Here is a 12386-nt window from a genome sequence, read left to right on the forward strand (position 1 = left end):
GGAATGCAGTTTGACACCCCTGATATAGGGTGAGGTGACTTATACACACTCACTCAAACCAGCCACATATCGGCAGACCCCAGACCTGAAACTATATACTTTGTAAGTTTATACGCCACTCCAGTGTCAGGAATAGATAGTATGTGACAATACAGTATATACCGCTCAGGGAACACTTAACTTCCAGAGATAATCTCCATATTAATACTAAATAATGGCACAGATCTTCCAGACATTATGATTGCACACATCCCTAGTCTTTATAACGATATTAGGCCAGCACGATGGCTCAGTGGTTAGAAGTACAGCCTAGCAGCGCCAGGACATCTGAAAGGAGTTTGTATGGGTTTTCTCCCACATTCCAAAGACATACGGATAGGGAATTTAGATTGTGAGCTCCATCAGAGACAGCGATGATAATGTGTGCAAACTGTAAAGCGCTGCGGAATATGTTAGCGCTATATAAAAATAAAGATTATTATTATTCCCTGACAGACTGCAGCATGGCCATTAGTTAGAAGCTGCTATTATTGATCTTTGGAGCAGGTAAGTTTCCCTGAGTGGTACATATTGGGTTGTCTGAAAACGGAGGTTAGTCTAGGACAATTTGTCTGCACTACTAATTAACAGCTGTTACAATACCAAACTAGAGCTGTCCCTATAGGAGGAAAACACAAGAATTATACTGTATTGTCACATACTATCTATTCCTGACACTGGAGTGGCTTATAAACTTACAAAGCATATAGTTTGAGGTCTGGGATCTGCCAATATGTGGCTGGTTTTCTGTTTTGGATAACATGATACATGATTTTAGTTTTGTTTTGTCTAGTCTCACTTGAATACACAGTAGGTCAATATTAAATAGTCTCCTGATGAGTGAGGATGATGAAACCAGTAGACATGAGAGGCTTAGAGAGTGAGTGTGTATACGTCACCTCGCCCTATATACTGAACTGTGGGGTACATATTTTGTCTATTAGTCACCTACTGGCTAACCTTCAGGGGGTAAATTACGGGTACAGTTTTACATTTGGAGTTAATAAAGTTCAGTTTTATCCTTGTGTCAAACATAAGAAATGACAAGAGGCAACAAATTTAAGAACATTCAGTTTTGGTTAACACTATTCCAACATTATGAACATAAAAAAGGCTTCTCTCCTATGTGACGTCTCTGATGTTTATTGGCAGTTGATTTCCAAGTAAAATATTTCCCACATTAAGAAAATGAAAAATGCTTCTCCTCTGTGTGACTGCTCTGATGTCTAACAAGAAGCGCTTTCCGGTTAAAACATTTCCCACATTCTGAACATGAAAAAGGCTTCTCCCCTGTGTGAGTTCTATGGTGCCTAACCAAATCTGATTTCAGAATAAAACATTTCCCACATTCTGAACAGGAAAAAGGCTTCTCCCCTGTGTGAGTTCTCTGGTGAGTAACAAGATGCCATTTGTGATTAAAACATTTCCCACATTCTGAACAGGAAAAAGGCTTCTCCCTTGTGTGAGTTCTATGGTGCCTAACCAAATCTGATTTCTGGATAAAACATTTTCCACATTCTGAACAGGAAAAAGGCTTCTCCACTGTGTGAGTTCTCTGGTGATTAACAAGATACCATTTCTGATTAAAACATTTCCCACATTCTGAGCAGGAAAAAGGCTTCTCTCCTGTGTGGATTCTTTGATGGCTATCAAGATTTATTTTCCATTTAAAACATTTTCCACATTCTGAACATGAATATGGCTTCTCTGCTGCGTGAGTTCTCTCATGTGTAACAAGACATGAATTCTGAGTAAAACATTTCCCACATTCTGAACATGAAAAAGGCTTCTCTCCTGTGTGAATTCTTTGGTGTTCATGAAGATTCCCTTTCTGGTTAAAACATTTCCCACATTCTGAACAAGAAAAAGGCTTCTCCCCTGTGTGAGTTCTTTGGTGTGTAACAAAATGTGGTTTCTGGTTAAAACATTTCCCACATTCTAAACAGGAAAAAGGCCTCTCCCCCGTGTGAATTCTATGGTGATTAACCAAATATGATTTCTTGCTAAAACATTTCCCACATTCTGAACATGAAAATGACTTCTTTGCTTTAGTAACAGTTTGTTTTTTAATGCCTCTTTTGTGACTTGGATTTTCCTTAGTAGTCAGTAATGAATCAGGAGAAGGGACCTGTTCCATAGGATCAGATGATAGATCTTTGCTGTGAATGGATGATGATATATCTGGAGTAATAGCATTCACTTCAGTTGTATCTTGTAGGATCTCAACAAGATCATCAGATTTAAAAATTGAAGATCTCAACTGTCCCTCTGATCTCCTGGTACAGTCATCTGCTAAGATAAACATTTTTTTTTAAAATAAAATATCCTTGTTTTATATTATTGAACATTTCTACTTAGCTTGCCATTTTTATGGACAGTTTATGTAAAAAATCTTTAATTATTTACCAAGACAATGACAGGTCATAGTCTAAGGCTGGGTTCACATTGCGTTCCTGGCGTCCGTTAGACGGACTACGTTACACCGCGCCATAACGCGGTGTAACGTAGTCTGCTAGCTCCACCATTGAATGCAATGTCGGACGCATCGCTAGCGCACGCCCACAATGCGCGTGCGCTAGCCATGTGCTGTCATTGAGTGACGGACCCCGAGACGCGGGCTGCAGATAGAGCTAGCAGATGCTCTATCTGCGCTAGCGTGCTGCCATGACGACACTTGCGTTAACAGCAGCCCGTTAAACATATATGTTAACGGGCTTCTATTAACGCAATGTGAACCCAGCCTAATAGAAAACCTTGTTGGATGAACCAGTAGTGCGTGGTGTTCAACTGTTTGTTCATTCTGCCTCCCAAATATCGAATAAAAAGAAACCAATCAATGTTATGTAGACAAAAATAATGCCAATTCTCATCTCACAAAAGACAAGTCCCCACTCAGGTTCATCATCTGTCAATGGAAAAACAGAGATTCCCACACTATCTGTGGCTCAAAGGCTGTTGAAAAGCAACAGAGTTTCTATAAACCAATCCAGCAAAATCTGCTCTCACTTCTGAGTCTTGCAGTGTGCTCAAACAACATTTAGGATCCCTGTATTTACCAATATTAAAGTGAGAAGAATCCGATGTGTGTCTCCTGGAGAACAATCCAGCACGATGTGCTGGGTAATAAAATGGCAAATGTGTAATTTTCACTCTCCAACATCCACTTTGTGCTAATTTCCAGAAAGTGGCTGTGGAGTCAAAATATTCATTCCACCTACATATGTGGTCTAAATTGTTGGTACCGCTCGTTTAATGACAGAAAAACCCACAATGGTCACAGAAATAACTTGAATCTGACAAAAGTAATAATAAATAAGAGATCTATGAAAATGAACAATTTAAAGTCAGACGTTGCTTTTCAACAATGCTTTCACAGAATAAAAAAAAACTCAGGAAATAGGCCTGTATAGAAATTATGGTACCCTTAATTAACCGTTTAGTGACCGCCAACAGTAGATAAACGTCACCGCTAGCAGGGCTTTGTGCAGCATCGATGCTTGTCTACGGTTTTGTGCTCATCGGGACCTCCACGTACCTTACTTATAACAAGGAAATTCTGGCGCACAACACTTCCTGTGACCCCTGCTTTCATCAAGACCTGATTGGTTCAGGTCCTCATGACGTCAGCATCACACCAGCCAATGAGACAAATTACTAGGAAAGTTTGTTGTAGCAACGAACTTTCCCAGGTGATCTGCCTCATAAAAACGCTGTTTCTCCTCAGATCTCCTGTCAGTGAGAGATTAGAGGAGAAACAGTGTTAGAAGTGCTGCTGGCAACAGCTGTGTCAGTCAGGGATCTTGTTATAAAGTAACAAAAACATAAGGCAGGTTAGGGTTGGTGCTAGAGTTAGAGTTACTGCTAGGCTAAAGATAGGGTTACTGTTAGGCTAAAGTTAGAGTTAGGGTTTATTCTGAAGTTAGGGTTAGGTTAAAGAATTAGGCTTTTCTCAATTGTCTCCCCAATAATTTGGTCACCTCAGTCACGTCACGTCAGTTTTCTATTTCCGGAAAAAAAAATCAGTAAAATGGCCCGTCAGTATTATAGTGCAGAGGAGGCTTATGCACTTTTATGTTCTGACAGTGAAGAAAGTGCAGTGTCAGAAGGCGATGTGGATTTCGAGGGCTTTAGTAGCAGCGACAGTGATAGCTCAGAAATGAGCAGTGATTCTGGTCCATCCTCACACACAAGGACCAGTACAACAAAAAGGACAGATAGCGCTTCTGGACAAATGTCTCCAACTCAGGGAACAATGCCCAGTACTAGTGCTGTCCCTAGTGCTCGTGAATTGGCGCACACCAATGTCCTAGGGGCTTTGCCTCTTGATGTAGCATTTCCCAGATGGGAGACTTTGGATTCGGCTACTCCATTCATCCCTAATTTTAATGCCATTCCTGGTATAAATGTGGAGGTGGAAAATTTTGGACCAGTTAATTTTGTTAATTTGTTTCTGACAGAGAGCTTGCTAGAGCATATTGTCCTACAAACAAATTTATATGCGTCCCAATTCATCAGCCAGAATCCATGATCCTATCATGCTAGGTCAAATTTATGGACACCAACTAATGTCCTAGAAATGAAAACATTTTTAGGGGAAAAAAAGAGCATTCGGTCCTATTGGTCCAAACGCCCTTTTCAAGCCACCCCTATGTTTTTTGCCGCTCTTCCTAGGACCTGTTATAAAATGCTCATGATATTTTGGCATTTTAACGACAATAGTCAATGCCTGCCTAGAAATGCCCCAGAACATGACAGACTATTTAAAATCAGACCCATCATTGAAGACTTGACAGAAAAGTACTCAAAGCTCTACACCCCAACAGAAAACATTTCCATTGATAAATCCCTTGTAAAATTCAAAGGAAGACTGCACCTCAAGCAATTTATTCATCTAAGAGGGCAAGGTTCGGAATAAAGCTCTATAAAATGTGCAACAGTTCAATTTATGAGGGGAAAGATAGCCAAATAAACCCACCAGGATGCTCTTTTACAAATTTTTATAAAAAGGCTACAATCTGTATGTTGACAACTAATACACCAGGCATACCCCCATTTATATGTCTGGTTGAACATAACATGGGGGCTTGTGGGACCATTCGCAAAAACTGTCAGGGGTTTCCACAATCATTGGTCACTTCACCACTAGAAGAATTCTTTCAGGGAAGTATTGTGTAAAATGCAGTCACTTTTGGGGGCTTATGCTGTTCTGGGACCTCAGGGGCTCTGACAATGTGACATGTTACCCACAAACAATTCCAGCAAAATCTGCTCTCCAATAGGGCGCTCCTTCCCTTCCGAGCTCTGCCATGCACCCAAACAGTGGCTTACCACCACATATGGGATGTCAGCATACTCAGGACAAATTGCACAACAACTTTTGGGGTCCAATTTCTCCTGTTACCCTTTTTTAAAAAAAATTTAGGGCGAAAAGTTCATTTGTTATGGAAAAAATATGATTTTTTATTTTCATCGCTCTACGTAATTAACTTCTGTGAAGCACTTGGGGGTTCAATGTGCCCACCACACATCTAGATAAGTTCCTTGGGGGGGGTCTAGTTTCTAAAATGGTGTCACTTGTGGGGGATTTCCACTGTTTAGGCACATCAGGGGCTCTGCAAGCGTGACATGGCAACCCCTAATTATTCCAGCATATTTTACTTTCAAAAAGTCAAATGACGCGCCTTCTGTTCCGAGCTCTGCCATGCACCCAAGCAGTAGATTTTCCCACATATGTGGTATCGACATGCTCAGGAGAAATTGCACAACAAAATGTATTGTTCAGTTTCTCCTGTTACCCTTGCGAAAGTAAAAAAAAATTAGTTCAAAAGGAAAATTTTTGTGAGAGAAAAGTAAATGTTTATTTTTTCCTTCCATATTCCATTCATTCCTGTGAAACACCTGAAGGGTTAATAAACTTCTTGAATGTAGTTTTGAGCACCCAGAGGGGTGCAGTTTTTAGAATGGTGTCACTTTCGGGTATTTTCTGTTATATTGACCCCCCAAACTCACTTCAATTGTGAGGTGGTCCCTAAAAAAATGGTTTTGTAAATTTGGTTGTAAAAATGAGAAATCACTGGTCAACTTTTAACCCTTATAGCTTCCTAACAAAAAAAAATGTTTCCAAAATTGTGCTGATGTAAAGTAGATGTAAAGTAGAAATGTGGGAATTGTTATTTATGAACTATTTTGTGATATGACTCTCTGATTTAGGATCATAAAACTAAAAAATTTGAAAAATGCTACATTTTCGTCAAATTTCCATTTTTTTAACAAATAAACGCAAGTTATATCAGAGAAATTTTACCACTATCACAAAGTACAATATGTCACAAAAAACAATCTCAATCACCAGGATTCATTGAAGCGTTTTAGAGTTATGACCTCATAAAGTGACACTGGTCAGAACTGAAAAAAATTGTCCGGTCACGAGGGCAAAAACAGGTTCTGGCGCAAAAGGGTTAATATTTTGTTGCACAACCTTTTGAGGCAATCACTGCAATCAAACGATTCCTGTGACTGTCAATGAGACTTCTGCACCTCTCAACTGGTAGTTTGGCCACTCCTCAAGAGCAATCTGCTCCAGGTGTCTCGTGTTTGAAGGTTGCCTTTTCCAGACGGCATGTTTCAGCTCTTTCCAAAGATGCTTAATAGATTTCATTGTACCCTACACATATTCTAGACACGCTGTACCAGATGCAGCAAAGCAGCCCCAGAACATAACAGAGCCTCCTCCATGTTTCACAGTAGGGACAGTGTTCTTTTCTTGATATGCTTCATTTTTCCGTCTGTGAACATAGAGCTGATGTGCCTTGCCAAAAAGTTCCATTTTTGTCTCTTCTGTCCATAGGACATTCTCCCTGAAGCTTTGTGGCTTGTCAACATGCAGTTTGGCAAATTCCAATCTGGCTTTTTTAAGATTTTTTTTCAACAATGGTGTCCTCCTTGCTCGTCTCCCATGAAGTCCACTTTGGCTCATACAACGACGGATGGTAAGATCTGACACTGATGTTCCTTCAGCTTGAAGTTCACCTTTAACCCCTTTCTGACCTCGGATGGGATAGTACGTCCGAGGTCAGATCACCTGCTTTGATGCGGGCTCCGGTGGTGATACCACATCAACATGTCAGCCGCCATTATTAACTAGTTAAATGCCACTGTCAAATGCTGACAGCGGCATTTAACCGGCGCTTACGGCCATCGGGCCGGAAATGAGCGCATCTCTGACCCCTGTCACGTGATTGGCGGTCAGCAATGTGTGGGCATGACAACCAGAAGTCTATTGAAGACCTCTATAGTTGATGTCGGCTTGCTGTGAACGCCACCCTGTGGTCGGCGCTCATAGCAAGCTTGTAATTCAGTTCCTTAGGAGCGATCTGAGCATCGCTCCTATGTAGCAGAGCCGATCAAGTTGTGTCAGTTTCTAGCCTCCCATGGAGGCTATTGAAGCATAGCAAAAGTTAAAAAAAAAAAATGTTTTAAAAAATTTGAGAAAAAAAAAAGTTTAAATCACTCCCATCGCCTCATTCAAAATAAAACAATAAAAAAATTCAAACCTACACATATTTGGTATCGTTGCATTCAGAGTCGCCCAATCTATGAATAAAAAAAGGATTAACCTGATAGCTAAGAAGCGTGAACAAAATTAGAAACGCCAGAGTTACGTTTTTTGGTCGCCGCAACATTGCATTAAAGTGCAATAACGGGTGATCAAAAGAATGTGTCTGCAGATAAATGGAAGAATTAAAAATGGCAGCTCGGCACGCAAAAAATAAGTCCTCACCCAACGCGAGATCACGGAAAATGGAGACACTACAGGTATCGGAAATTAGTGCAATTTTTTTTTTTTAGCAAAGTTTGGAATTTCTTTTACCACTTAGATAAAAGATAACCTAGACATGTTTGGTGTCTATGAACTCGTAATGTAAAGAAGCTGCGGAGACACCATCACGTGTTTCTCGATGCAAGCAGTGAATAGCCAGGCCTTTCCCCGGGAAGGAACAACCACGGGAAGGGCAGCATCCTATGAAGGAAAGCCACCTATGCCAAGCATGGTATCCATCCACAGACAGCTGTTTCGGGGTTTTTGCCCCTCATCAGTGTGGAGTAGGAATCTGGCTATTAGGAGCAGTGCCTAGTAAAAAGGCTATAAAGGCAACCATGGGAAGGGCAGCATCCTATGAAGGAAAGCCACCTAAAACCCCGAAACAGCTGTCTGTGGATGGATACCATGCTTGGCATAGGTGGCTTTCCTTCATAGGATGCTGCCCTTCCCGTGGTTGTTCCTTCCCGGGGAAAGGCCTGGCTATTCACTGCTTGCGTCGAGAAACACGTGATGGTGTCTCCGCAGCTTCTTTACATGCATCTGTAAAAAATAGTGAGGAAAGAATGGTTGTAGATGACGAGGAAAAAGCTAACATATTAAACACCTTCTTCTCCACGGTATTCACGGTGGAAAATGAAATGCTAGGTGAAATCCCAAGAAACAATGTAAACCCTATATTAAGGGTCACCAATCTAACCCAAGAAGAGGTGCGAAACCGGCTAAATAAGATTAAAATAGATAAATCTCCGGGTCCGGATGGCATACACCCACGAGTACTAAGAGAACTAAGTAATGTAATAGATAAACCATTATTTCTTATTTTTAGGGACTCTATAGCGACAGGGTCTGTTCCGCAGGATTGGCGCATAGCAAATGTGGTGCCAATATTCAAAAAGGGCTCTAAAAGTGAACCTGGAAATTATAGGCCAGTAAGTCTAACCTCTATTGTTGGTAAAATATTTGAAGGGTTTCTGAGGGATGTTATTCTGGATTATCTCAATGAGAATGACTGTTTAACTCCATATCAGCATGGGTTTATGAAAAATCGCTCCTGTCAAACCAATCTAATCAGTTTTTATGAAGAGCTAAGCTATAGGCTGGACCACGGTGAGTCATTGGACGTGGTATATCTCGATTTTTCCAAAGCGTTTGATACCGTGCCGCACAAGAGGTTGGTACACAAAATGAGAATGCTTGGTCTGGGGGAAAATGTGTGTAAATGGGTTAGTAACTGGCTTAGTGATAGAAAGCAGAGGGTGGTTATAAATGGTATAGTCTCTAACTGGGTCGCTGTGAACAGTGGGGTACCGCAGGGGTCAGTATTGGGACCTGTTCTCTTCAACATATTCATTAATGATCTGGTAGAAGGTTTACACAGTAAAATATCGATATTTGCAGATGATACAAAACTATGTAAAGCAGTTAATACAAGAGAAGATAGTATTCTGCTACAGATGGATCTGGATAAGTTGGAAACTTGGGCTGAAAGGTGGCAGATGAGGTTTAACAATGATAAATGTAAGGTTATACACATGGGAAGAAGGAATCAATATCACCATTACACACTGAATGGGAAACCACTGGGTAAATCTGACAGGGAGAAGGACTTGGGGATCCTAGTTAATGATAAACTTACCTGGAGCAGCCAGTGCCAGGCAGCAGCTGCCAAGGCAAACAGGATCATGGGGTGCATTAAAAGAGGTATGGATACACATGATGAGAGCATTATACTGCCTCTGTACAAATCCCTAGTTAGACCGCACATGGAGTACTGTGTCCAGTTTTGGGCACCGGTGCTCAGGAAGGATATAATGGAACTAGAGAGAGTACAAAGGAGGGCAACAAAATTAATAAAGGGGATGGGAGAACTACAATACCCAGAAAGATTAGCGAAATTAGGATTATTTAGTCTAGAAAAAAGACGACTGAGGGGCGATCTAATAACCATGTATAAGTATATAAGGGGACAATACAAATATCTCACTGAGGATCTGTTTATACCAAGGAAGGTGACGGGCACAAGGGGGCATTCTTTGCGTCTGGAGGAGAGAAGGTTTTTCCACCAACATAGAAGAGGATTCTTTACTGTTAGGGCAGTGAGAATCTGGAATTGTTTGCCTGAGGAGGTGGTGATGGCGAACTCAGTCGAGGGGTTCAAGAGAGGCCTGGATGTCTTCCTGGAGCAGAACAATATTGTATCATACAATTAGGTTCTGTAGAAGGACGTAGATCTGGGGATTTATTATGATGGAATATGGGCTGAACTGGATGGACAAATGTCTTTTTTCGGCCTTACTAACTATGTTACTATGCATATTTCCCATAAGGGATGGGGGCAGTGTTCTGGAATCACTGCGTTGAGAAACACGTGATGGTGTCTCCGCGGTGTTGGATGTTTTGGTCTCCCCGAGGCCAATCATCTGTGCCTTTATAGCCTTTTTACTAGGCACTGCTCCTAATAGCCAGATTCCTACTCCACACTGATGAGGGGCAAACACCCCGAAACAGCTGTCTGTGGATGGATACCATGCTTGGCATAGGTGGCTTTCCTTCATAGGATGCTGCCCTTCCCGTGGTTGTTCCTTCCCGGGGAAAGGCCTGGCTATTCACTGCTTGCATCGAGAAACACGTGATGGTGTCTCCGCAGCTTCTTTACATGCATCTGCATATTTCCCATAAGGGATGGGGGCAGTGTTCTGGAATCACTGCGTTGAGAAACACGTGATGGTGTCTCCGCGGTGTTGGATGTTTTGGTCTCCCCGAGGCCAATCATCTGTGCCTTTATAGCCTTTTTACTAGGCACTGCTCCTAATAGCCAGATTCCTACTCCACACTGATGAGGGGCAAAAACCCCGAAACAGCTGTCTGTGGATGGATACCATGCTTGGCATAGGTGGCTTTCCTTCATAGGATGCTGCCCTTCCCGTGGTTGTTCCTTCCCGGGGAAAGGCCTGGCTATTCACTGCTTGCGTCGAGAAACACGTGATGGTGTCTCCGCAGCTTCTTTACATGCATCTGCATATTTCCCATAAGGGATGGGGACAGTGTTCTGGAATCACTGCGTTGAAAAACACGTGATGGTGTCTCCGCGGTGTTGGATGTTTTGGTCTCCCCGAGGCCAATCATCTGTGCCTTTATAGCCTTTTTACTAGGCACTGCTCCTAATATCCAGATTCCTACTCCACACTGATGAGGGGCAAAAACCCCGAAACAGCTGTCTGTGGATGGATACCATGCTTGGCATAGGTGGCTTTCCTTCATAGGATGCTGCCCTTCCCGTGGTTGTTCCTTCCTGGGGAAAGGCCTGGCTATTCACTGCTTGCGTCGAGAAAAACGTGATGGTGTCTCCGCAGCTTCTTTACATGCATCTGCATATTTCCCATAAGGGATGGGGGAGTGTTCTGGAATCACTGCGTTGAGAAACACGTGATGGTGTCTCCGCGGTGTTGGATGTTTTGGTCTCCCCGAGGCCAATCATCTGTGCCTTTATGAACTCGTAATGACCTGGAGAATCATAATGGCAGGTTAGTTTTAACATTTATTAAATCTAGCAAAAAAGCCAAACAAAAAACAAGTGTGGGATTGCACTGTTTTTTTTTGCAATTTCACTACACTTGGAATTATTTTTTTTTCCGGTTTTTTAGTACATGACATGCTAAAACCAATGATGTAGTTAAAAAGTACAACTTGTCCCGCAAAAAATAAGCCCTCACATGGCCAAATTGATGGAAAAATAAAACAGTTATGGCTCCGGGAAGAAGTGGAGCGAAAACTGAAAATGCAAAACCGAAAAAAGCTGGGGTCATGAAGGGGTTAATCTGTTTTGAAGTTTTTCTGGGCTCTTTTGTTACTATTCGTATTATCGGTCTCTTTGCTTTGCCATCAATTTCCTCCTACGGCCACGTCCAGAGAGGTTGGTTACAGTCCCATGGATCTTACATTTCTGAATAATATGTGCAACAGTAGTCACAGGAACATCAAGCTGCTTGGAGATGGTCTCATAACTATTACCTTTAACATGTTTGTCTATAATTTTCTTTCTAATCTCCTGAGACAACTCTTTCCTTCACTTCCTCTGGTCCATGTTGAGTGTGATACACACCATGTCACCACACAGCACAGTGAGTATCTGTAGCCCTATATACAGGCCACTCACTGATTCCAGGATTGTAGACCTCTGTGATGCTAGTTACTGGACACACCGCGATTTAACATGTCCCCTTTTTCACATTATTTTCAGGGGTACAATCATTTCTGTCCAGCCCTATTTCATGAGTTTTATTTTCCTTTAATTCTGTGGAAGCATGGCTGATAAGCAATGCCTGACTTTCATTTGTTCATTTTCATAGATTTTTGATTTCTTATTACTTTTGTCAGATTCAAGTTATTTCTGGGACCATTGTGGGTTTTTCTGTCATTAAACGAGGGGGACCAACAATTTTGACCACATATGTATAGATCATAACCCTCAGTGAATAAATTTATAAAATGGAATCACTTTATGGGGATTTCGACTATTTTGGTT

General features: G+C 41.6%; 1 protein-coding gene across 1 annotated transcript in view; it reads right to left on the reverse strand.

Moving 5' to 3' along the window:
* Positions 1-1166: 1166 nt before the first annotated feature.
* Positions 1167-12386, reverse strand: part of LOC138667333 (zinc finger protein 79-like) — a 38270-nt gene continuing 27050 nt past the window's right edge. The window contains exon 8 of the mRNA XM_069755567.1: positions 1167-2328. Within this exon, the coding sequence (XP_069611668.1) occupies positions 1220-2328 (1109 nt within the window). The 3' untranslated portion in view covers positions 1167-1219. The remainder of the gene's footprint in view (positions 2329-12386) is intronic.

This window comes from Ranitomeya imitator, chromosome 2, assembly GCF_032444005.1.
Source record: "Ranitomeya imitator isolate aRanImi1 chromosome 2, aRanImi1.pri, whole genome shotgun sequence".
NCBI lineage: Eukaryota > Metazoa > Chordata > Amphibia > Anura > Dendrobatidae > Ranitomeya > Ranitomeya imitator.